The sequence below is a fragment of the Pteropus medius genome, unplaced genomic scaffold (genome assembly GCF_902729225.1).
Source record: "Pteropus medius unplaced genomic scaffold, Ma_sr-lr_union100, whole genome shotgun sequence".
Taxonomy (NCBI): Eukaryota; Metazoa; Chordata; class Mammalia; order Chiroptera; family Pteropodidae; genus Pteropus; species Pteropus medius.
In genome coordinates, this window is record NW_024354550.1 from 771,262 (window position 1) to 798,983 (window position 27,722).

At 33.0% G+C, this 27,722-nt stretch overlaps 1 protein-coding gene and 1 non-coding gene across 9 annotated transcripts in view; one reads left to right on the top strand and one right to left on the bottom strand.

The window, feature by feature from the left end:
- Positions 1-27,722, top strand: part of RNF13 (ring finger protein 13) — a 139,792-nt gene that overhangs the window by 67,246 nt on the left and 44,824 nt on the right. For 5 of the 8 annotated variants that reach the window (XM_039855073.1, XM_039855076.1, XM_039855074.1 and 2 more), the window contains 2 exons: positions 16,350-16,437; positions 24,857-24,947. In XM_039855073.1, coding sequence (XP_039711007.1) covers positions 16,350-16,437; positions 24,857-24,947 — 179 coding nt within the window. Of the gene's footprint in view, positions 1-16,349; positions 16,448-24,856; positions 24,948-27,722 lie in introns of all 8 variants that reach the window. The other 3 variants (XM_039855077.1, XM_039855078.1, XM_039855079.1) reach the window with 1 other exon arrangement.
- Positions 23,114-23,220, bottom strand: LOC120596646 (U6 spliceosomal RNA). The gene has a single exon (XR_005651223.1). It is a non-coding gene; the product is annotated as a U6 spliceosomal RNA (small nuclear RNA).

The following is a 27,722-nucleotide window of genomic DNA, read 5'->3' on the forward strand; positions in this document are numbered from 1 at the left end:
AAATATACATTTTTACCAAGTTTCATTTTCTTACAAAGTAGTCCTCCAGTTTTCCTTACTAGGATTACTTTTTGTTTTCCCCTCTCAGGCCTCCAGGCTCATACATTACATGGTATTTCCAGAATTGCGCTTTGATTTCAGTAGTACTAAGCAAGTAGATAGGACATGGATTAGAAATTAAACTCTGCAAACTATTTTAAAGTCATTTAATGTATTATATAATTTTTCCTGCTCTTTTTATATATTCCTACAAAGTAATTTATATCATTTGTTATTAATCTACTTCAGAATCATGTTTAAAAGATTCCCCTAAAGGAATGTGTCCAAGGATACTTGTTTCTACCCATCTATGGTTCAAACAGCTTTGTGCTGCTAGTTAATTTACTCATTTATTCCTTTCTTCCACCATTTAGTTGATAATTAGTTTCCTTTATACACAAATTTATTCAATATTAAAGCAGCAAAGCAAGTTTTCTTTTATCAGGAAAGTAATATTCAATGAAAGAAAAAAGCTGAACAATAGTAAATTAATGTACTTTAACCTAATAAAGCAATGTCGTTCTAGTAACTTTATCCTCATCTCTCTTCCCCACACATTGTTTGCTTTAAAATCAAGGTCTTCAGACATCTCAGATAAACTATAAATGATGAATGTCTAGTTAAGGAGGAAAAATAGAATCTAAAGAAAGAGAAAGATGGCTTATATCATTGAATACCTATTATGAGAGAGAAATGTCATTAAAGCCCAGTACTGTCTTCTATGGAGTAGCTCTTCTCAACATGTCCTGTAGTGATCCTAAAATAATGTGCAAGAAAGAATGCTGTTGGAATGGGATTTAATCTTGGCAGGATTGCTTGCCTCAGTTCTGGATCTTATTTCAACAATTATTCCCTACCAAAACATTGCCAAGAATTTTTGTCCTGTAGAGAGAATGAACAGTTTTTACATTCAAATGTGAATTCTCTACTGTCACCATTTTCATCTGCATTGCTTTGATCACCTAGGTTGAAAGAAAGGGTACTTGACCCAGGCTGATGACTGAGTTACTATTGCTTTGTGTTGGAAATTCTGAAAGAAAAGAAAGTCAATTTTCCAGAGAATTTTTCAGTTGGCATTTGGAAAGATTTGGAAGCAAAGTTAGATTGCATTTTCTGTAGAAGATCTGTAGATGGTTCTCATAGAGGTTGAAGTAAAATTTCTGCATCTTTTTTAGGGGGAACTAACCAATAGTTATATCTTTTTATAATATCTTTTTTTCTCAGTGACATTAAGAAAGCCTAAATAAACCTTTATATGCAGCTATTTCTGCTGCATGCTAGTTTGAAGTTGCTGTTTAAAAAAAATTTCATTTTTTGTGGCATATAGATTGCTGGGTAGGGCTGGGTGGACAGTTACCTTAGTTGTGATTTAGTTTGATTAAACAAGTACTTATGTGACAGAGATTCATCTAGGCTTGAGATATATACAAATAAACAAGATTCATAAGGAACGTAAAGCCTGGCATTCAAACTGCTCTACATGTTATTTTATCAGATCTCTGTTTTTTCAAGGTGGTAATAGACTTAGTCTTCTGGTAATTATTGTTTTTACCAAAAAGCATTGAAAAAATGACTTTTTGTTAGTTTTTAAGGTAATACTTTATGAATCATCACAGATTTAGTTTTCTAGTATTATAATTCCCATTTATGTTTAAGTGAAGCAGGATTTCGCTTTTATCTTTTTGAGAAATGGTAAAATTAGTTCACATTTGTTATTAATGCACTGTGGCAGTTAAAAATTATTCTATTTAAGTTAATTATATGACGTTGGCTTGATTAAAATGTATCAGGTTGTCAAAGTACCCAGATGGGTATTAAAAAATAATTCCCTCAAGATAAGACTTTGTGTTTTATATAACAAAGATGAAAACATAGAAATCCTGTTGAAATTACCATTGTTAGTAATTCTCAAGTGTTTTGTATTAAACTATTGTAAAATAGCTCATTTTTTATATCTTATGACTTTCTTTTTCCCACAGCAACCTTCTCCTACATGTCCACAAAATACAGCTACCACAATTAGGATTTTTTTTTTTAGCATTTTATTTCATGTTCACAGTACATTAGTTAAACATTTATATAGTTTATGAAACAATTCCCCTGATTATTCTATCTTTCCTCTGGCTCAACACATAGCCATTACTTTACTGCTGACTGCATTCCCTCTGCTGTGCTCCCCATACCCGTGACTATCAATCAACTACTAATTTGTACATCTTTAACTCTTCACTGCTTTCTCTCAGCCTCACCCCCTCTGGCCGTTACTAGATCTACACTTAGTATATTTTATATTGATAAATACTATATCTAAATAATATAGGGTATCAGTGTGTGTGTGTGTGTGTGTATTTTTTAAATAGTATATTCTATCAAATAATAGAGTACATGTTTCAGTTTCTTAATTGTACTCAAAATAGCCCATATAGCTGTTTTGTTTTTAACCATTTCATAATCTAATCATGGATCACACATTGAATTAGTTGTCTCCTTTAATCTGTAACAGATCCTTTCTCTTACTTCTGTGTTTCAGTTTAGATCAATTTTTATGCTTTATCTTCAGATTCACTGATCTTTTCGTTTACATTGTGTAATCTTCTGTTAAGCCCATCCAGTGAACTTTTCATTTCAGATATAGTATATTTCTTCTCTAGACATTTCATTTAAATCTTTCAAAATATTTGTTTGTGCATGCTTGTGTATCTGTGTGTATGTGTATCTCTATTTCAGTGTTATATTCACGTTTTCTTTAAAATCCTTGGACATAATTTATAATTGTATATAATTTATTTTTCACCTGGTTATGAATCACACTGTCTTGTTTCTTTGCCTGTCTAGTAATTTTTGCTTGGATGCTGGCTATTATGTTAAATTGTTGAGTGTATGGGTTTTGCCGTCTTTCTTTAAAGAGCATTTAATTTGTTTTGCTGGCAGTTAAGCTACTTGCTGATGAGCTTGGTTCTTTTGAAGTTTGTTTTTAAAGTTTAAGTTGATCAAGAGTAGCTTGTACTTGGCTTCCAGTTAAGATGATGGAATAGGTAAACACATGCTTCCTCCCATGACCACATCAAAATTACAACTGAACTACAGAACAACCTTCACTGAGAAATTGTCTAGCTAAACAGAAGTCCTATAACTAAGGATATACAGAAGAAGCAATGTCGAGACTGACACACAAAATGGGTTAGTCACATGCCCACATGTGACATTTAAAAATAGAGAGGGATATCTTGGTTGCAGAGATCCCCTTGAGGAGTGATGCGTCTCAGTACCACATGAAGCTCCCCAGTCCACGGTTCCAGTCCTTGGGAGAAAAATCCCTACAACCAATGGTGATTGTGGCTGAGTGAGACGGAAGGCTGCTGGAATCCTGGTATTCCTCTTAAAGGGCCCATGTGTGGACTTACTGACTGACTCACTTGCTCTGAGCTTCAGTGCTGTGGCAACAGCTTGAAAGGTACCAGGGACATACAGGAAGCAACTGAATTGTCTGGCTTTAGATCAAGGGCTGGAGGGGCAGCTTTCTCCCAGAGAGAAGTACTGGAAGAATCCATTGTTTCTTTGCTGAGCCCTCTCCCTTCCTGGCATGCAGATTCAGGTGGGTGCCATATCTGAGTCTCCATCAACCTGGCTAACACCATTCACCCCACCCTGCTGATTCCCTGAGACCCCATCCCACCCAAATTGCAGGCCCACCCAAGCTTCTTCCAGTGGCTTTTCCATACAAATGGCCTCTCTTGGCTTATGCTGTGCAATTTCCTAAAATCTCTTAAAAGGTTTACAAACCCAAACAAGCAGTATCTGACCTCAGTGTGTCCCATATCCCTTACTAAACTACTTCAAGCCCAGCATTAGTGGCAGCCAGCCTTGGTTCCCAGCTTAGCCTCTCCCAGGTACTTCCAAGTTCAGCACAGTGGCAATCACATGCAGATTACTTTGTAGCTCATTCCAGGTGGCCTTGGGCAGGGCATTGGCAGTGGCTGACTTTGGTCAGCAACATAGCCCCTCCCAAGAGTCCTCAGAAGCAACACACCTGGTAGCCAGCTTTAGACCACACCAGAGCATCACCAAACCACTTCTACAAAAGACACCCAAAGAGCAACTGGGCAGGTATCAGAGCCCTGCTAAAGCGAATCTTGCTCCATAGGGACAGCCACTACACCACAGCTCCTCTACTATAGTCACAGCCAGTCTTCATAACCAGTCAGCCTGAGGGTCAGTAACTCACATTGATGTGCAAACACCATCCAAGGCTCAACTACAAGAAAGTATCTACAACCCACACAAGGGATATACCTGGAGCACCTGGCTCAGGTGACCAGGAAGACTATGACACTGGCCCTTACAGGATACCTACTGCATAAGGCCACTCTACTAAGACTGGGAGAAATAGCAGTTTTATCTAATACATAGAAACAAACACATGGAGGCCAAAATGAGGAGACAAAGAAAAATGTCTCGAAAGAACAGAACAAAGCTCCATGAAAAGTAAACCAAATGGAGACAAGCAATCTACCAGACGCAGAGTTCAAAATTCTAATTATAATGTTGCTCAGTGATCTCAATGAGAACTTCAACAAAGAGGGAGAAAACATAAGAATGGAGATAGAAAGCATAAAAAAGAACCAGTCAAAAATGAAGAATACATTAGAGGGAATTAGCAGTAGATTAGATGAAGCAGAGGATCGAGTCAGTGGTTTGGAAAACACCCAATCAGAAGTAAAAGAAGAAAAAAGTCCAGAAAAATGAGAATTTAAGGAGTGTCTGGGACAACATCAAGCATACCAATATTGGCATAATAGGAGTGCCAGAAGGAGAAATGAGAATGCAAGGAATTGAAAACCTACTTGAAGAAATAGTGATAGAAAACTTCTCTAACCTGGCGAAGGAAATAGACACACAACCCTAGGAAGCGCAGAGAGTCCCAAACAAGATAAACTCAGAGAGGCCCACATCAAGACATGTCATAATTAAAATGCCAAAGTTAAGAACAGAATCTCAAACACAGCAAGAGAAAATCAGTTACCTACAAGGGAGCTCCCATAAGACTGTCAGCTGATTTCTCAACAGAAAATTTGTAGGCTAGATGGAATTGGCATGAATTATTCAAAGTTATGAAAAACAAGGAATTACAACCAAGATGACCCAGTAAAGCTATCATTGAGAATCAAAAGACAAAGAGCTTCCCAGACAAGAGAAAGCTGAAGGTGTTCATCACCACCAAACCAGTATTATAAGAAATGAAAGTGACTTCAAGAAGAAGAAAAATATTAAAGATATGAGTAATAAAATGACAATAACTGCGTATCTTTCAACAATTACTTAAAATGTAAATGGATTTAATGCTTCCATCTAAAGACATAGAATGGTTGAGTGGATAGGAAAACAAGACCCTTACATATGCTTCCTGCAGGAGACTCACTTTAGATTGAAAGACACACAGAGACTGAAAATAAAGGGATGGAGAAAGATATTTAATAAAAATGGAAATGAAAAGCAAAAAAAAAAAAAGCTGGAGTAGCAATACTTAGACCAGACAAAATGACTTTAAAATGAAGTTGTAACAAGACAAAGAAGGACCCAGTAATCCCACTTTTGGATATTTATCCAAACAAACTCAAAATACTAATTCAAAAGACACATGCATCCATATATTCATTGCATCATTATTTATAATAGAAAATATATGGAAGCAGCCTAAGTGTTCATCAGGAGATGAATGATTAAAGAAGTAGTTGCACATATATACAATGGAATATTTAGTAAGCCATAAAAATAGAATGAAATCTTGCCATCTGCAACAACATGGATGGACCTAGAGAGTATTATGGTAAGTGAAGTAGGTCAGACAGAGAAAGACAAATACCATATGATCTCATTTACATGTGGAATCTAAAAAATAAAAAAATAGAAACTCATAGATACAGAGAATATTTTGATGGTTGTTGGATGAGAGTAGATTTGGGGGGATAGGGAAGGGGGCAAGGATTAAGAGGTCCAAGTAGGTGCTAACAAAATAATCATGAGATATAGAGTATAGCATTGGGAATATGGTCAATAATATAATAACTATGTGTGGGATCATTCATATTGGTACTGGATTTATCAGGGTGATCAACTTTGTAAGTTATATAAGTGTCTGATCACTGTGTTGTACCCCTGAAACAATAATATTGTGTGTCAACCATGATTGAAAAATAAAAGATTATATATATGTGTCTATATGTATATGTATGTATAAAAGAGTGGCATTTACTCTAGGACTATTTTAGCTCTACGACTAAGTTGTAATACTTCTAGGGTATCTTCTGAACGTCTTGAATCTTTAATATAGTTTCTTTCCCCTTTCTGGCTGGTCAGAAATTCTCCTGACCCTGTTTGAACTCTGGAAATTGATCTTGTTTAAACTTCCCAATAGTTTTTCTTTCCCTAGTGGGATTGTTTGTCACATCATTGTAGAGTTTCACTGTATGCATACACATCTTTATGTTCAGCCAAAGACCCAAGGGGACCCAGCGTAGATTTCTGAAGTACTTACCCTTCTCCATGGTACTCAAACCTGGAAATTCAAATTTGAGCCTCCTCAGCTTCCTTGAACTCAGATCTGTGTTCATAACTCGATGAGACTGCTGTGCTTTATATTAGTCTGCATTGCTCTGCGAAGAAGTGATCCACAAAGTTTCTCCAGGCGGAAAGTCAGGGCATTTGTAGGCATCATTATACTTTCATTCTCTCAGGGAGCACAGTCCTGTGCTGACTGTTGTCTAGTGTTTGAAAGCAGCTGTTTTATAAATTTCGTTCGGTTTTCTCATTATTTATAAAAGGAAGGATAATTCATATCAGTTACTCTGTTGTTGTGAGATGCCCAAGCCTCCCCATCCTATAGTTGTGACATTGATAGCTTGGAAGAATCCAGGCCAGTTGTTTTGCAGAATGCCCCTTACTTTGGATTTGTGTGATTATTTCATCATGATTATATTCAACTTAAACATTTTTGACAGGAATTCTACATATGAAATATTGCGTCTGTCTTAATTTTAATTCTGTTCCATTGATCTCTAAGTGTGTTATGTTATGCAGTACCACACTGTCTTGATTACTCTAGCTTTATAGAAAGTTTTGAAATTGGGAAATTTGAGCCCTTCAACTTTGTTCTTTTTCAAGATTATCCTGAGTTTTCTGGTTCTTTTGAATTTCCATATGAATTTTAGGATTGGTTTGTTCATTTCTGTAAAAAAAAAAAATTGCTACCGGGATTTTGATATGGATTGATTTGAAATCGTATGTCAATTTAGGAGTATTGCGATTTTAACAACACTGTTTCCAGCCCACGAAATTTCTTTTCATTTGTTTAGATCTTTAAATTCTTTCTATTTATAAATAATTTTCAATGTACAAGTGTTGTACTTCTCTTGTTAAACTTATTCCTAGGTATTTTATTCTTTTTGCTTCCACATATGGGATTTTCCTCTTTAGTTGAATTATTCATTGCTGGTATGTAGAAACAACTGATTTTTGTATATTGATCCCATATTTTGCTACATTGCTGAATTTATTCTAGTAGTTTATTTGTAGATTTTTAAGGTTATCTATATATAAGATTATGTAATTTTTACAAAGAGATAGTTTTACTTCTTCCTTTACAATCTGGATGCCTTTTATTTCATTTTATTGCCTAATTTTCCTGGCTAGAACCTCCTGTATACTATTGAGTAAAAGTGTCAGGAGTGGTATCCTTGTCTTGCTTCTGATCTTAGAGAGAAAGCATTCAGTTTTTTATTTTAAGTGTGATGTTAGCTATGAGTTTTTGGTGTTGCTCTTTATCTGGATGAGGAAGTTTTCTTCTATTTCTAGCTTGTTGAATGTTTTTATCATGAAAGAGTATTGATTCTGTCAAATACCCAGTGTTAGCTGCATGCCAAAAGTTTTGATATTTTCGTTTCATTTATCTCAAATTACTTTTATAATGTATGTCCTTTGTGATTTCTTTTTTCATTCATTAGTTATTTAGGATGTGTTGTTTAATTTTGAAATTTTTGTGAATTTCCCAAATTTCCTTCTAATATTGGTTTCTAACTTCATTACATTGTGTGTGATTTCAGTGCTTTTAAAGTTATCAAAAGTTGTTTTAGGGCCTAACATATGGTCTGTTTTGGAGATTGTGCATTTGAGAAGAATGTTTATTTTGGGGTGCAATGTTCTATAGGTGTTTGTTAGGTCTAGTTGGTTTATAGTGTTGTTTAAGTCTTCAATTCCTTGTTGATCTTCTGATTAGTTCTATATATTATAAAAGTTGTCCATTATTGAAGTCTCCAACTATTATTTTGAATGCATTTTTTCCTTCAGTTCTCTCAGCTTTCACTTTATGTATTTTGGGACTCAGTAATAAGGTGCATATATGTTTATTGTACCTATATCTTCCTGCTGGAAAATATTATAAAATGTCTTTCTTTGTTTTAGTAACAATTTTTATCTTAAAGTCTAGTTTTGTACTGTTTACATAGTATATCTTTTTCCTTTCCTTTTATTTTCAACCCATTTGCATCTTTGAATTATGAAAGTGAGTCTTATAGACAACATATAGATGGACCATGTTTTTTAATCCATTCTGCCAGCCTCTGGCTTTAAATTGAGAGTTCAGTCTGTTTGCATTTAATGTAATTAAGGTAGTATTTAACCTGCCACTTCGTAATTTGTTTTCTATCTTATATCTTTTTTATTTATTTCTTCTTCAATTTCTGTTTCATTTTGTGTTAAATATATATTTTCTAGCATGCATTTTAATTCCTTTGTTTCTTTTACTATGTATTTTTAAGTTATTTTCATAGCAGTTACCCTGGGCATTACAATTAAAATCTTAAAAACAATGTAGTCTAGATTAATATTAACTCAGTTTAAATAATATATAAATATTTTGTTTCAATATACCTTCATTCCCTACCTTCTCTATCATACTGTTGTACTATTGTCATAAAAATTGCATCTTTATATGTTATAAGCCCATCAACACAATTTTTTAATGCAGCTTTCTTTTAAAACAACAAAAAATTACAAATAAAAATATCTTTCCACTGTTTTCATAATACCTATATAGTTAAATTTACTGATGGTTTTTATTTTGTGTAGATTCAAGTTATTGTCTACTCTTTATTTATTTCAGCCTGAAGGACTCCTTTTAATATTTCTTATAGGACTCCTGACAGATTCTTTCAGTTTTTGTTTATCAGGAAATGTCTTAATTCTACCATTAGTTTTGAAGGAGAGTTTAGCTGGATATAGAATTTTAAAATAAAATGTTTCTTCTTGTAGTCTTTTTATAGATTTACCTAAGTAGATGATTATGTCAACTTGCAAATTAAGAGCATCTTTTTTTTGAGAGAGGGTAATCTGTGTTTATTCTTTTTCTGTTTCTCTTCCTCTCCTTTTCTCTCTTTCCTGTTTTTCTTCCCCTTTCCCCAGTCCTCCCCCACTCCTATTATTCGGGAGAAAGCATTCAGTGTTTTATCAGAAAATATGATGTTAATTGTTGGAGTTTTTTGTAGATAACACTGTTAATAGGAAATATTTTAAAATATTAATTTAAAATGTGAACCCAAGTTATTTTTTGGGTGGGAAAGCAGATTGAGAGCGAAAAGAAAATAAAGATGCTTTAAAGTCATTGAAGGCATTATATGATTAAATGGGAGATCAAGAAAATTTAGTCATTCTCTGATTAAGCACTCGGAATACATCTCAAAATATATGTATTTTTAATACTTTTTTCAAAGGCAGGAGAGTTGAATTTCCCTAATATTTTTATGTCTTCTCTACTTCTATTATTACTATACTTGTTTTAGTAAATAAAATAACTTCTCACTAAAATTTTCCTCTAAATCACATATATTTTCTATTCTGTGTCAATTACAGTCTGACATATTTCAGTATATTCTTTTAGCTTCCCAATTATAATAAACGACCTTTTTATACTCTTAATAAAAATGTTGAAATAATGAACTAAGCTTAAGGTTATATTATTATTAAAATTAGAAGAGAATATGTTTTAAATGGCTGCTATTCTGAATCAAACTTCTTTTGCCCATCACCTGAAGACAGATGTTCTCAGAAACACTGGGTGTTTTCAGGAGATGCATGTATGGTATTCATGGAATACCATCTGTCTGCTTCTGAGCAAGCCTTTTCATGGTTGGTCAGTCATTACAAATTATTCTTCATGCAAGGGAAAAACAATACTATAATTCAGAAAAAGCCTTGGGGACTTGAAATACATTTGGAATAAAAAATATTTTTGTTCCAAATGTGTCTAATTTTACATGAGCATCCAGACTGCTGTCTGATATAATAATTGGGTTCTTTCAAAGGTTCTTTTCCATCAAAGAAAGTCACCTCTGTTGCATTTTTACCATTCTTGCAGGCCTATAACCCATAAATATACATAGGTCTGCTTATTTGTTGTGCCTTTGCCCAGGATAAAAAACAAAGTACACGTAACGCAGTTCTTGTATAGATGTTAAAGAGAGTTGAAAACTATAGGAAATGTAAAAAAAGATGAATGGATTATATTTTATTAGAAGTTTGCTTTTAATTACTTATTTTCAGCAACCGGTGGCTTTATTTTGCCCAAATATTTGTTGAATGAACAAATGATTTGCTGAAAATCTAAATTTTTTTGTCAAGTCCTGGTCTGTTATATTCTACCTACCTAGGAAATCTGTGTACGGAAACCTTGCTACCTCTAAAATTTAGTGTGCTCAAAACCATTCTCTTCTTTTTCCTTATTAAAACAAGCTGCTTTTTAGCTTTCCCATTTTTGGTTAAATGCATCTTCCAAGTTCCCCAGGTTCAAAAGTTGGTTGTGAAGAAGAATAAAAGTTAGTGTTCTTTCACATATTGCTATTATCCTGCCTTGTCATAATAGATTCCAAATCTTCAATCTCTCCTCTCCATATCAATCTAAGCATTACCAGATCTTTCTAAAACATTGCTTTAATCATGTCAACTCTTTATTCAAATACCTGCTGTGAACCCTTGACACAGGAGACCCCCACATCTACTTTTCTGAATGGCCTTCAAGATACTGTACAATCTATCCTTTTTTCTCTACTTCTCACCTCTGACTCTCCAGTAGTAAACAATAACAACCAATAGCAGTGACAATAATAACTAGCACTTATTTAATATGTGCCAAGTACTACTGTCTACACACTATTTTAAGTACTTTACATATAATCGTTTAATTCTCAGAGTAACTCTTTAAGTTGGGTATATTATCATGCTCGTTTTATGCAAGTTCAGTTACTTGCCTAAATTTGTGCAACTTGTACATGACAGAGTGAGAATTCGAGTCTAGTTAATACAGTTCCAAGTATCTATACTTTTCACTCCTCTTCCGTTCTTCCTTTTAGTAACACTGTTTGTTCTTTACTGAGGTCACTCTGTGTGTGTGTGTGTGTGTGTGTGTGTGTGTGTGTGTGTGTGTGTGTGTTTTAATATATCTTACTGGGTCTTGCCTTTTGTCTTATTTCTCTCTGACACTAATATGAGAAATTTCCCCCAACTCTTTCCACTATTAACCCAAATTTCCTCTCTGTTAAAGAATAATTTGAGCTCTATAAAATCTGCCATAGATATTTTAGTCCACAGCATTTTCTCCTCTAAGTTTCTATAAACTATCACAATATTTTAGCATTTTCCTTCTTGGCTTATACTCTGTTTTGTATATATTAGTCCCCTGTTATCTGCAGGGGATATGTTCCAAGACCACCAGTGGATGTCTTAAGCCATAGATAGTACCAAACCCTACACACATACACAGACTTTTTTTCTATACATACATACCTATGATAAAGTTAACTTATAAATTAGGCACAGTAAGAGATTAACAACAATAACTAATAATATAGTAGAATAATTATAACAATATACTATAATAAAAATTATGTGAATGTGGTCTCTTTCTCTCTGTGATAATTGATCTGATAACCCAAATAGCCACTGAGTAACAGGTGGGTAGTGTATGCAGTGTGGATATGCTGGACAAAGGGATGAATCATGTTGCAGGAGGGATGAATCAGGACAGCGAGAGATTTCATTAACACTACTCAGAATGGCACACTATTTAAAACCTATGCATTGTTTATTTCTGGGATTTTCCCTTTACTATCTTTTTTCCTCTCTTAGTTAACCCCTGCCCCCTCTTCCACCCCTGACCTATGGATGTTGCTGTTGCCCCTTAAGAACTGGATCTCTGAAGGTGGGGCATCTCCTAAGCGCTAGGGCGTGCACCCTGGGGGCCTGGCACACCTGTGGTATGGTCAGTGGCTCCATCTGGGGTGTGAACCCAGAAACTTCTGCATGTAAAGCAGACATGCTAACCACTACACTATGGAGCCACCCTCTCCCTTTACTATTTTTTAACTGCAGTTGACTACAGGTATTTAAAACTGTAGAAAGTGAAACCATGGAAAAGTGGGACTAACTGTGTAGGTTTTATTTTTCCCATAAGATTTTAAGATTAATGTTTTCTGAGTCTTGGTGCTTTCTCATTTCAGCTCCTCTTTCCAGACATTTGTAAAATGTTAAATAAGATTAATAATCTTGATTCTCATCCTGATTCATTGGGAAACCCTATGCTTCTCTATCTAATCAAATAAATGTGTTCAAATCTCAGCTCTGACTAAGTGTAAACTTAAGGCAGTTTAATTTACCCGTCTTTCCTCATTTCTAAAACATAGAAAAGAATATCTACATTAAAAGTTGTATTAGTTATTAGAGATAATATATGTAAAGCACTGGTACATAAAGGCTTCCTTTATTCATATAACTTTTGGTCTGGAGCCTTGTTGTGTATATTCTATAAACAGTTTTCCCCCAACCCCTCATGCCTACTTGTCCTTAAAAGTTCTCTACTCAGTGATCATCTTGACAGCATAATCAAGCCTCTTTTATTAGTGTTAGTATTACCAGTTTGTAGAGTCTGCAGATAAGATGAGCTATTGTGTCATTTCCAGGGTTCCTTTTAGTGCCTGTTTTATTGAAGGCTCTTCCATTAGCAGTCTGCTATCTTCTAACAAACGGGCTATTTATAATAATAAACAGTCCCATATTTCTTTAAAACTCTTGATTAGGTGCCACCTGGTCTACATTACTTAGTAGTGGGCTAATTTGTTGATTAGATGTAAAATATGTAGTGTATTTACCACAATTTGAGCTAATAGCTTTGATCGGTTTCCTTAAAAAGGCAGTTTGGCTGTATAATTCAGGTTTTTTCATTTAATTTTAAGTTTGATAGTGGTTTTAGAATTTAGGTTTGTTCACTGTGCTTTTTATTCATGAATCTTTGAGTTCTTTGCCTCCAACTGACACCATGTGTTTGAGGTTGCATTTTATGAATGTGAAACCTTGCACATGGTTACTAAATGATTTAGGTTTTATTTCTGCCTCATGTGTTCTTAAATATACCAGCTGCTGCTTAATTAAAAATGTAATTTAATTTGACTGACACATGAGGTTTATAGTTCATAAACATGATATATTTTCGTTGTTTGTATTCATATGACTGTTGGTCCATATGTTAATGTTTTCTTGATTTAATTTCATTATTTTAGAAATTAAAACAACGAAATCCTCGGGGAAGACTTGTTATATTTTCGAAAGCATGTTTCTATTTTTCTGGAATTCACATTTGTGCTTACAGAATTTCTTTCTATATTAATATTTCTAAGTTTTCTATTTTAGGAATTTTATTTTATTATTTTTTAGCAGAGAACAGCTTTTAATACTGATGTAATTTTATATTGTATTTTTAGAAATAATACCATTTTGAATGTGTGAAAGAAACATTTTTCCTTAGTTGCTTGGTGTAGTTTTAAGAATCTAATGGCTAGATTTAGTTATACACATGGCAGATTATTGTAAATTCATTAATTTATATTGGTGGTTCTTAACAATTTGGGGGTCAGAAAGCCTCTTGTAAAATTGATTACTTTATCTCTTATAAATGACTATGTGCATTAGTTGGCTTTAAAAAGAAGTGTAAAATTATTTTACATTAATGGAGAACAGCTTTTGATATAAATAGTATGTTTCTTAAATTATATCTCTGGGAAGAGGTTTTTTTGTTTTGTTTTGTTTTTTTGGTGTGAACGAACATTTTTCCTCAACTTTTTGGAAACTGTTAAAATGGTCATTAAAGCATCAGATAAACTAATAGCAACAACCACCAAATATACTTTTGGTTAAATAAAAGCTAAACGAAGTCTGTACTGCTATGTAATAGATTAATATATAAGTAAGAAATAAGGTTTAGAAATTATAATATCCTTTTTAAGAGATTTCCCCTCCCCTCTGTCCCCTTGAAAGGAAGTAATACCTATTGGGAAGAGTCTGTGGGGCTGGCATTTTCTCAATTTTAGTTGGATAACAAAATCCATCTAAAAATAAAATGTATACATTGACAAAAAATAGTAGACTTATTTTCTTTATTATTGACCTTTCCTTGCATGATTGCTAAACATTCATTATAACAATTTTGTTGGCTGGTTTGTTATCTTGCTGTTACTCCTAACATTAGAGCAGGAGATCCTGTCGGTCAACTATGCTATTTTAATTAGTTGGTTTTTTTTTTTTAAATCTCTGCCTAATTTTCTCTCTTGTTTTTGTAATTTTATAGTGTGAGGATATTTAAGCACATACTTTATACATTTACTCATTCAAGTAATATTTAATGAGTGTCTGTATTGTGTCAGGCTATTTCATAGATGCTATAGAGGCTGTAAAGATGAACAAAATATTAATTTTTGAGATATTCTTATCTCTGACAGCTCAGTTATTTTCAATGATAAGATAAAAATTTTCTGATTAATTCACATTGTGTTTTTCAGAAATCCAACTTGCATTTGTGGGGTAGTTTTAGAGAAGTCAAGGGTAATATAGAAGAGAATTTTACTCTGCGCAAAGCTAATATGCCTGATTGGAGTTGAACACATAAGCCTCATTCTCTCACCTAGTGTTCAAATCCAGAGTCTGTCTGAATCCTTGGACATTCCTTTTACTCTTGGGAATTCCTGCTCTGGGCTTTCCCTTATTCTTTGGAATTTGTTTCAGTTTTTATTTTTATTAACAGTAGAGTTTTGAATCATTATAATGCTAATAACCAAAACAGAACTAATCATAGGTCTTTGGGGGAATTCTTTTAAAAATTAATTTCCTTGTTTAGAAATATAAATATTATAAACCCTTTGAGAGACATCACCAAATAATGATCGCAAGGTGATGTATTTCAAGTTTCTTACCATCTTAAATATTCAAAACTATATAGTTTTCAAAGTATTCAGAACTATATAATACATATGTATATATAATATATGTGTGTGTGTGTGTGTACATACATATATACGTATGTACATATACATATATATATATGTATGTAATTTGCTTTTACCTACCCAGTTTTCATTTTATTTAACCAATATGCAAATAATGATCTGATCCTTCATTTTTACCAGCGGTCTAAAGGTTATATAATAAATAAATAGCCTACGTCTGGGTTTATTTTTATTGAAAACATATTGTTAGTTTGAAAGTGAGGTGTGGATGCTTGTTTGGATGCTTTTTAGATCTTTCATGTAAGGAGATTTTGTCATATATAACTAGCCTTATCTTTATGATGCAAAGGTTACTACTTTGGAGACTAGCTTTAGGAAAGATTAAATAGCTAGACAGAACCAAAGCAAGCAACTTTAGGTTAAAAGTATTGTTAATTCTTTCAGAGCTTTAGAAAGGAATTAAAAAAACATGGTAGATGATGAAGCTAATAAAAAATTGCCTTTATTTGACTCATTTGTATGCCTTAGACGTGATATTAGCATTTAAATTTTTTTTTCACATATGGGAAAAATATTGTCATTCTCATTTTAAAATTGGGGAATCAGAAATAATTTGCCCAAGTTTATCTCACTAATAAGTAGTGGAGGTATATTTGAATTTTCAAGAGCTGATGACGAGCTTGATCACAGTAAGTCTCTACCTTTTTAGAGCTAGACAAGTTTATTGTTTTGGATCTTTTTATTATTTTAGCCTGTATCTCTATCTTTTATTATTTGCTTCTCATTTCACTTAATACTATGAATGAAATCAAGAGATAGCAAAGAAATCCTTGATAATCAATTGTAAAATATCGATTTATATTTCAAGAACATACTTATGACATATTTAATCTAGTCCTAGAAATAAGTTATAGACTTGTTGATTTATGTTTGTCGAAGTTGAAGGACTTTTGACAGAGCACTTTCTCATGACTGTTTTCTGACTTGTAGGTTTTAAATGCACAGAGAGCAGGATACAAAGCAGCCATAGTTCACAATGTTGATTCTGATGACCTCATTAGCATGGGATCCAACAACAGTAAGTACAGGTATCACTTCTCTCCTGTTTGACAGATCTTTCAGAACTAAAACTTAACAGGATTTTTCTTCTTTCATTTTCTGTTTAAAAAGCAAAATTTCTTCTTTATCAGAAAGAGAATTCTGAATTTTAAACCCCTTGGGACAGTTTTATTCACAATAGAAGTAGAATTGACTTTTTTTTTTTCCTGAATGTTTTTTTTGTTTTTTTTTTTGTTTTTGTTTTTCTTTTACCTATGTGTTTAATTTAGAAGATGTGTTGCTATTTCGGTACAACTAAAGGAAAACTTCAGTTTTCCTTTAAATAGAGAAATAAAGCTTTAAATAGAGAAATATGTGGAGTTCAAGATGCCATAGAAGCATTTTTTGTGATTTATTTAGAATTTCACAAGATCACATTTTAGGATATGAAGATACACTAAATAGCTATGGTGTTCTTGTGGAATTTCAAAGCCGCATACTTTCGCTTTCTTACACCAGTTGGTTATTAGCTCCTTAACATACCTTGGCATGCCTGTAGCTTTTCATTCAAAATGGTAGTATCTTTCCTTACTCTGTACTAAATATTAGCTTGTAAGGAAAATGAACTAATTTTAATGAAATAACTGGCTTTAATCAGAGTGACTTTTAAGTTGTATGCTTTCACTTAATTTAGTGAGTGGTAAAAGGTGTCTTCTGTTATGTTAATGAGTTAAGTTTTAGACTCTGCCTAAGGATGAGGGCTGGTTGCTAGGAGAACCAACTATGTGATTAGAGGATTGGAAATTTCAGCCCCACCCCTCCACCTCCAGGGAGTGGTGACGGACTGGAGGTTGAATTAATTACCAATGGCCAGTGGTTTAATCAATCATGCCTAGGTAATTAAGCCTCCATTAAAAAAAAAAGTTCAGTTTGCTTCTGGGCGAAAGTATGGAGGTGCTGGGAGAGTTGTGTACTTGGACAAGGCATGGAAGTTTTGTGCCCTTTCCCTCATACCTTGCCCTATATATCTTTTCTATCTGTTCCTAAGTTATGTTGGGAGGAGTGTGGGTGGGGGCTAGTTTTGTGAGACTAAACCTTAACCGGTGAATCTGATACTATCTCTAGCTATATAACTTTAGACTTGAGTTGAATTGAATTGTTTGATGGTGTGAGGGAGATCCCACACACACACATTGGAAATTGAGTTCAGAACCCAAAATACAATGTAAGCGTTCGTGATTAGGTATTTTATTTTTGTTTTTCTTTTAGTATATAACTATACTACTTCTTACTACTAAGGTCCATGGAGTCATGAATGCAACAAAGAGCTTGGAACAAAGAACAGACATAAAGCTATGGACTGATGTACTAAATTGAAATGTATTTAGGACTTTAAATAACTGCATCCTCAATAGGAAATAGTTTGGATTCCTTGATTAAAAAAATCTTTTTATAGCATAAGATACTGTTATTTTGTTTTTTGAGTAGAACTCTTTTCTTTCTTACACAACATACAGAAAACAATTTAGGAATGTTTGTTAGTTAATTTTTTTTTTGTATTTTAAATCATTATTTTAATCTTCCAGCTGATAAAATCATCCTAATTATAGAATGCATGAATTATCCTTAGCATTTCACAAAAGTTTGACAACCACTGCTTGAGAATTAGAGGAATTGATGAAGGGATTTTACTTATCAAATAAACTAGTTCTGTTGGTACTGCAGATTTGACATATTTTTCTTCTCCTTTAACTATCTCCCTTAAAAAAGTTATTATTCCAGGTGATACATCTCAAGTCAGCACCCTTTGTGACCTGTATACATTACTGGCAAAATGGAAAGTATACACACTCTAGAAATAGGACTGAATTCAAATTTAAGCTCCCATTTGTATTAACTATATAACTTTGAACAAGTTATTTACCCTTTCTGTGTTTTGCTGAAGGCCTGAGCCCATGGTTTAGCCACCCTCCAGACTTCAAGGGTTTTGCGTTAAACAAACTTAGTATCTATTTACTCTTTTGACATTTCCTACAAAAATTCTGCAAGTTGGAGGTATCAGTTCTCTTTAACACCTATTTGTAATACCATAAAACCTTTTTGTGATAATCATGTCAGTTCCTGAGGAAAATGTGCTACATATTAAAAGTAGCATATAACCATATAATAGAAATATTCCAACTGAGTTATTATATATTAAAGATTGCTCTGAATTTTGGTTCTTGATATTATTGCTTGGATTACTTTGTTACTTTTTGCTTCATTCTTGCATATGTGTGTGTTTCAAAATTTTACATATCCAAAGACAAACGTTATAAAGATCTTTACCAGTTTTCATCTTTGCTGTTACTGTTAGAAGAAAGGAAAACATGGATTGATTATTAAAAGAGAAATGTATCTGTCCCTTTTTTCAAGGTTTGGTCCATAACCACAAGAAATATTGCACATGTTCTACTAACAGCAGAGGTTCTAATATCTGGAAAGGAAAGGAAGATTTTTTTTTTTTTTAAAGTATAGTTATTTGTGTATTTTTAATAAATTTATTGGGGTGACATTAGTTAATAAAATATTATAAGTTTCATGTGTACAGTTCTATAATACATCATCTGTATATTATATTGTATATTCACTACCCAAGTCAAATCTCCTTCCATTACCATATATTTGACCCCCTCTATCCCTATCTAGCTCCCTAATTCCCTCTTCCCTCTGGTAATCAGTAAACTTTTGTCCGTGTCCATGAGTCTCTGCCTGTTTGTAATGTTCTTATGTTGCTTTTGGTTTTATATCCCACATATGAGTGAAATCACATGGTTCTCAACTTTTTCTGTCTGACTTATTTTGCCTACCATGATAATCTCAAGATTCATCCATGTTGTCATAAATTGCAGTATTTCATCTTTTCTTATGGCTAAGTAATATTCTATTGTAGATATGTGGCACATTTTTATCCAGTCATCTATCAAAGGACACTTTAGTTCTCATGTCTTGGCCACCATGAATAATGCTGCTGTGAAGACTGGGATGCATGTATCTTTATGAATAAATTTTTTTAAATTTGGGGTTAGATACCCAGAAGAGGGATTGCTGGATTGTGTGGTATTCCTATTTTTAATTTTTTAGGAACCTCCATGCTGTTTTCTATAGTGGCTGTACCAACTTGCAGTCGTACCAGCAGTGTATGAAGGTTCCTTTTTGCCCACAACTTCTCCAACACTTGTTATTATTTGTCTTGTCGATGATAGCCATTCTAACAGATGTAAACCAGTATCTCATTGTGGTTTTGATTTGCATTTCCCTAATGGCTAGTGAGGTTGAGAATCCTTTCATATCTCTGTTGGTTATTTGTATGTCTTCTTGGGAGAAATGTCTGTTCAGGTCCTCTGCTCATTTTTTAATTTGATTTTTTTTTATTGTTGAGTTGTATGAGTTTTTTGTATATTTTGGATATTAGCTGCTTATCAGAGGTATTGTTTGCAAATATCCTCTCCTCTCCCATTCAGGTGGTTACCCCTTTGTTTTGTTGATAGTTCTTTTGCTGTGCAGAAGCTTTTTAGTTTGATATAGTCTGATTCATTTATTTTTGCTTTTAGTTCCCTTGCCTTCGAGGTCAAATTTATAAAATCCTGTCTAAATCCAAGGTCCATGAATTTGGTGCCTATGTTTTCTTCTATGCTATTTATTGTTTCAGGTCTTATATTCAGGTCTTTAATCCATTTTGAGTACATTTTGGTGTGTGATGATAGACAACTATCTAGTTTCATTCTTTTGCAGGTGGCTTTCCAATTTTGTCAAAAATTATTTGCTCATATAAATATGGGTTTACTTCTGAACAAGGGAACAGCTTTGTCTTCTTCCTGATCTTAGAGGGAACATTTTTAGTTTTTCACTGTTAAGCATGATGTTAGCTGAGGGTTTGTCATATATGGCCTTTGTTATGTTGAGGTACTTTCCTTCTATACCTATTTTATTAAGTGTTTTAATCATAAATAGATGCTGTGTTGTGTCAAATGCTTTTTCTGCATTATAGATATGATAATATGGTTTTTATCCTTTATTTTGTTTATATGTTGTATCACATTTATCGATTTGCGTATGCTAAACCATCCATGGACCCCTGGAATAAAGCCCACTTGATCATGATGTGTAATCTTTTTTATGTATCGTTATATTTCATTTGCTAGTATTTTGTATTGCCTCATTTTAAATGTTTTTAGAAAAGTTTGAGAAGAACAGATATTAAGTCATCTTTGAATTTTGGTACTATTCACAGGCAAGGCTATCTGGTCCTGGACTTTTACTTTTAGGGAGGATTTTGATGATCATTTCAATTTCATTACTGTTGATTGGTCTATTAAGATTTTCCAGTTCTTCATGATTCAGTCTAGGAAGGTGTATATTTCTCAGAATTTGTCCATTTCTTCTAGGTTATTGAGTTTGGTGGCATATACTTTTTCATAGTATTCTAGGAAGATGTTTTGTATTTCTGTAGTATCTGTCATATCTTCTCTTTCATATCTGCTTTAATTTAATTGTTTCTTTTCTCTTATTTTCTTAGTAAGTGTAACCAGGGGGGTGTCAAAAAAAAAGATTTTTTAAATCTTTTTTAAAGAACCGGCTCTTTGTTGTATTAATTTTTTCTATTGTTTTCTTGTTCTCAATTTCATTTAATTCTGCTCTAAATTTTACTATTTCCTTCTGCTGACTTTGGACTTCATTTGTTCCTCTTTTTTTCTTGAGATGTAATAGTAGGTTGTTAATTTGGGATTTTCCTTTTATCTTGAGATAAACCTGTAATGATATGAACTTTCTTCTTATCACCGCTATTGCTGTTTCCCCAAAATTTTGATATGTTGTATTTTCATTCTTGTTTGTATGTATCTCTTGTTTTCTCCTTTTATTTTTTCTATGGCCCAGTCATTGTTTAGTAGCATGTTGTTTAATCTCCACATATTTGTGTTTTTTCCTGCTTTCTTTTTGCAATTGATATCCAGTTTCAAAGCTTTATGGTCAGAGAATATGCTGGGTATGATTTCAGTCTTTTTAAATTTGTTGAGGCTAGTTTTGTGTCCCAACATGTGATCTGTCCTTGAGAGTGTTCCATGTACTCTAGAGAAGAATGTGTAATCTGGTGTTTTGGGATGAAAGACCCTATAAATATCAATTATGTCTGTTTAGCATAGTGTGTAATTTAAGGTTGATATTTCTTTATTAATTTCCTGTTTGGATGATCTGTCCATTTCTGAAAGTGGGGTATTTAGGTCCCCTACTATAATTGCATTTTTTTCAGTTTCTCCCTTTAGTTCTGTTAGTAGTTGCTTTATATATTTTGGTGCTCTCTGATTGGGAGCATAAATATTGATGTTACCGGTCTTCATGATGTATGGTTCCTTTATCATTATGAAGTGTCCATCATTGTCTTGTTACTTTTTTTATTTTTAAGTCTGTTTCATCAGATATAAGTACAGCTCACTTTTCTCTGGATGCCATTTGCTCGGAGTATTGTTTTCCACCCTTTCACTTTGAATCTGTATTAGTCTTTGCAGCTGAGATATGTCTCTTAAAGGCAGCATATAGTTGGGTTTTGTTTTTTGATCCAATATGCTACTCTCTGCCTTTTTATTGTTGAGTGAGTCCATTTACATTTAGAGTGTTATTGAAATATGAAGTTTTATGAAATATGAAGAGCCATTTTACCTTTTGTTTTCTGGTAGTTCAATGTCTTCATTGTTTCTTTGTCCTTGTGATTCTGATATTTTAATTTGGTGGTGTTCTATGGTTTTTCCTCCTGTTCCTTCTTGTTTTATGTTATTTGTCTCAGTTCTGGATTTTTTTTGCATGTGTGGTTACCATTAAGTTTGTATAAAAGGAAAGTGTCATATATACAGTAGTTCTTTTCCATCTGCTTTTGTCTTATCTCTATTCCCCTGTGCAGATTCAGATCTTTACTACTTCCCCTTTTCTGTTTTTGTTGTCTCAAATTATCCCTATTTATGCTGTGAGTTCTTTTTAATGTGTTTTTTTAACTTTAACAATCATGTAATATTTAAGTACATAATAATTTGTTCTTAATAAAGGTTGCAGTTTGCTATTTCTGTCTGTTAATCATCCTACTCAGTTTTGTATTTTTTGTCCTTTTGTATTTTGTCCTTTCAGTATTTCCTGTAATGTAGGCTTTGTGGTAGAAAATTCCCTCAGCTTTCGTACGTCTGAAAAGGTCTTTATTTCTCCTTCATATCTAAAGGAGAAATTAACAGCCAATCTGGGCTGGTAATTTTTCTCTTTCAATAGTTTGAATATTTTGTTCCACTCTCTCCTAGCTGATAAAGTCTCTACTGTAAAGTCCAAGGATAATCTAATAGATTTTCCTTTATAGGTTACCATCTTCTTTTCTCTTTTCTCTTTTCTCATTAATTTTTGTCAGTTTTAATATAATGTGTCTTGGAGAAGGGCATTTTGGATTGAGATAATTAGATGTTCTCTTTGCTTCTTGGATTCAAGGATCTAGTTCTTTCCATAAGTCTGGGAAATTCTCATCGACTTTGAATATGCTCTCTGTTCCCTTCTCCTTCTCTTCTCCTTCTGGTATACCCATTTTTCTTATATTGTTTTTTCTGATGGTGTTAGTTCTTGTAGATTTCTTTCATATTTTTTCACTGTCAAGTCTCTCTTTTCTTCTTTCTGCATCATTTCCAGATTTCTGTCTTCGTTATTACAACAGTATGGAATGCTTCATGAATTTCTGTGTCGTCTTTGTGCAGGTACCATACTAATCTTCTCTTTATTAGTCCAATTTTAGTATATGTGCTGCCAAAGCGAGCACATATAAAGCATTTAGAAGACTGCCTGGTTCTAAGTAGTAATCCAATGGTTATTTAGCCATTGTTATTATTATTGCTGCTGTTACTATTATTACATTCTAGGGTTGGAGAGAAGAAATGAACACATAATCAAAGAGGTTTGCTGTATGTCAAGTAGTGACAAGTGCTATGAAGAAAAACATGTTAGGCTAAAAGGATGTAGAGTGACAGGAATGAGGAAGGGTGGCTATTTTAGATAGGGTGGTCAGAGAAGATTTCTATGTATAAGGCGGTAACATTTAAGCCTGGGTCTAAAGTGAGAGGCTGAGGCATGCAGATTTCTGGTGGAGGAATATTCCAAAAAAAAGGGAACAGTAAACAGATGCAAAGGCTCAAAGATAAAGCATGCTTGGTATTTCTAAGTGTGGCAGTGGCTAGAGTAGAGTGAGCAAAGGACAGAGAGAGTGGCAGGGGATGAGATTAGAGAGGGAGCCAGGGGCCAGATTCTGTTGGTTCTGTAGGACTTTGGAATTTGTTCTACATGGATTTTCAACAGAGGTGTGAGGTGATCTGACTTATAGTTTAAAAAGATCATTATATTTTAAAAGGATCTATTCTTTGGAGAATAGACTGAAGGTGAAAGATGGGCCAGAGTGCCAATACAGACCTGTTAGAACATTGCTGCAGCATCAGGTAAGAGGTAATGGCGATTTGGAGCATTAGCAGTGACTATGTTGAGAAATGATAGAATTATGGACCTCTGTTGAAGTTGATAGGATTTGATATAAGGAATAAAGGAAAGGAAAGGGAAAGAGTCAAGGATTGTTTTTATTTCTCTTCCTGTCAATGGATAATTTTTACAAAGTTTTAGAGGAGTTTTCTTTTTATTTGTTTCTTTTGGCATTTGCTTTTGATTTTATAGTATAAGAGTCAAATTTCTTAAGATATCAATCAGAACACAAAGCTTTGCCACGAACTCCAGACTTAGGAAGAAATAGAAATTTATACAGCTTTCCTTTCACTCTGGAAAGCCGTGGATGTGTGATGTCATTTTTCAGACTGTTGTGAAGTGATGTTTTCTTACATTCTTTGGCTTACACCTCTCCTGGGAATGGGTATGTAAAAAAAGCTTTGAACTTTTTATTTAGGAATTAAGTGTGGAAAGAAAACAGAATTTTTTCTTCTTCCTTTTCTAATAGTTAATTATATCCACGAAGGAATAAATCAAATGGAAATATTAAAAATAATTATATCCCAGTCTCATAGGACTATTGAGGTAGTATGGTAATGTACGTATGAAAAATGTTAACTTTTATTATTGTAAATGTTATGTTTGTTTCATACAATATATTGTACTGTACAAAACCAGTACAGTAAATTCAAATTCTGATTATTCAGTGGGAATAAACCTATGACTATTTGAGTTTGAACATGTGTAAAAAGAAAAAGGAAAGGTTTTCTATTTTCTGTTTTTGCCATTTTTCCTATTCGGTTTTGATATTTGATAATAGTATAAATCTGCAATTGGGAAAATCGACCAGTACACAATTCGAGTTCATTGTAATTATTTGCAGTTGCATTTGTTGCTATTATGAAAGTTAAGTTGATTGTATATTAAGTATAGGCTTTTACAAATAATTTTATTATTATTTTATACAGTCGATGTGCTAAAGAAAATCGACATACCATCTGTCTTTATTGGTGAATCATCAGCTAATTCCCTGAAGGATGAATTCATATATGAAAAAGGGTAAGTAATGGATATAAAAAATAACCATATAGATTAAATTACTAATTAATTGTAATTAAGGTTATGTTTTAGAATTAACTCTATTGTTCTAAATGATTTCTTGTCATTACTATTTTTAAGACTTACTGTATTGTACTGTTTCCTCTGTGTATCATTACATTTTGAAAATATATTCACACTAGAGAGCTTAAGGCACCGTGTTATGAAAAAAATAACAGAACTTTATAGTTTAATCAAAATATTGGTATTTAGAAAGAAGCGATTTATATTTATATAACACTTTTCATTTCTTTAAGACATGTTTGTATTTTATGAAAAAGAAATTTGTTATTTTATAAACACAGAATCCAAAACACAGTGTATTAAGTGATTAACTTTTACAGAGACAAAAAATTTGTTTACAAGTTTTAAAAGTTTGATTTATAATAAAAACTTCTATATGGAATTTCTCCCCAAAATCTCATTATCAGGGTAACATAGACTAAAAAATAACTTAAAGCATAGCTGTCTCATCTAATATAGAAAATACTGCAGTCAACACTTCAGAGCTTCTTCCATGATATAGATCTCCAAAACATAGTGAGTGGGAACAGACTTTTGATGAAGGGAAACAATAACAATATTAATAATAAAAGCAGTAATATTTATTGAGTATTTAGCAAGTGCTAGGTACTCATCAAACCAAGAGTTATATTTGTTATCCATTTAATTCTCACAACAACACTCTAGAGGTAATTATAATCTCTTATTATCTACATTTGCCAAGAGAGAAAACCAGTACAATAAAATCCAATTCTGATTATTCAGTGGGAATAAATCTATGAATATTTGAGTTTGAACATGTATAAAAAAGGAAAAGGTTTTCTGTTTTTGCCATTTTCCCTATTCAGTTTTGATATTTGAAATACTATTCACATATATGCCCAGAACATCTTTATTACATTAGGGATGTAATTTTGGATGTTGTATTAAAAGTAGTTAATCAAGATGCTATTTTGTCAGCCATTTTTTATAGTTAATAGTGAGAACTAATATTTGCTTTTACCTCAATATTGTTCCCTCATTAGAAAAATTCTGTATATTTTAATATATTTTTAAGTTTTTTTTGTTTTTAATTATAAAATCATATATTTTAAAATTTAAAAAGTAATACATGTTGGTAAAATATGGAACAGTTCAGAAATATAAAGCATTTAAATGAAAGTTTCTGTGATGCTATTCTCTAACAATAGCTACTGTTTTAAGAAAGCTTTTAATTTTTTCCCCATATTGATACATTAATTAGTGATAATGTACTCATAAAAGACAAACATAAAATACATAATATTTTGTAACATTCTTTATTTACTTAGTATTTAGGCCCTTTGTATATTAATACAAGCCCACAAATTTCCTTATCCCAAGTCTTGGGACAGATGTATTGTGGAACTGAAAATTTTTCAGATTTTTAAAAGTCAAGTAACATTCCAAATAGAATTTGAGGGAGCATCCCATAATCAAACAAATTATATATATCTGCAATGAACGTATGAGTATTTTATCATGTCGGTTCAGTCCAGATTGACTATGAAATGAGTTGCAAACATTATTTTAAAAGCTTTATAGGTTTCTGAATTGTGCATAAGGGACTGTAAACCTGTACATACAAATCTGCCTCATACATTTGCCAGTTGGCCAGTGGCCTGCCTACTGACCTACATTACCTACCTACCTGCTCACTCATTAATTTATTCTACTTTTTGTTATGGAAACTTTTAAACATTTAAAAGTAAAGAGCTGAGCATAATGAATTTTATCATTCAGTTTCAAAATTATCAGCTCATGGCCAATTTTATTTGGACTGTCTCTAGCTCCCTTTCACCTCCCTTTCTTCTACATACTATGATTATTTTGAAGCAAGTCCCAGATACCCCATCATTTCAACTTAAATGATCTCAGAATATATCACTAGAAGATTATATATAAAAAACATAACTGTATTATTATACCTTTTTAAAAAAGTAAACGTTAATTCAATATCAAAACGTATTTGTCTTCAGATTTTCCCAACTGTCTGAAATTCTTCTTTTTTTAAATATTTCAAATACTGTTTATATATTGCAATGATTCTTATGTCTTAAGTTTCTTTTAATTTGTCCTATAAAATTTTACCACATTCTGGACTTTTCTGATTGAATCCTTGGAGATATAGTCTAGAATATTCCTTTGTTACTTATTTTACCTTTAAGTTGCTAATTAGAGCTCAAGGTTTATTCTAATTCAACTGTTATTGGAAGGCCAGGAGGATAAGGGAAGAATACTTTATGTTAGCAATCATTGATCATTGCTTCCTCTTCTTCCTCCCCCTCTCTTCCGATCCCCTCTCTCCTCCTCTCTTCCCTTTTCCTCCTGCCCACCTTTCCCCACTTCTTCATTTTCTCATGGACCTATCTTCTCTTTTGAAAGTGAAGAGCTAGAACAAACAATCCTTGAAGTACCTTTCAACTCTAGACTCTCCATTTTCTCTCCCATGCTTAGAGACTCTAGTTTTTCATATTTTGTATTTCATATTTCATATTTCATATTTCATATTCACTAGCACCAGGCACAGTGACTGCATCAAGGAGATGATAAGTAAATGTTGATGAAGTTAAACTGCTATTGTGCTGCCTCAGGATTCTTCAAAAGACAGAGTGTTGTGCTGGCAGCAAAACAAGGTTTGCCACAAATAAAGACACAGGTTGAGAAATGGGCCTGTCTAGTAAATGGTGTAGGATATTTGGTAAGGTAACTGAC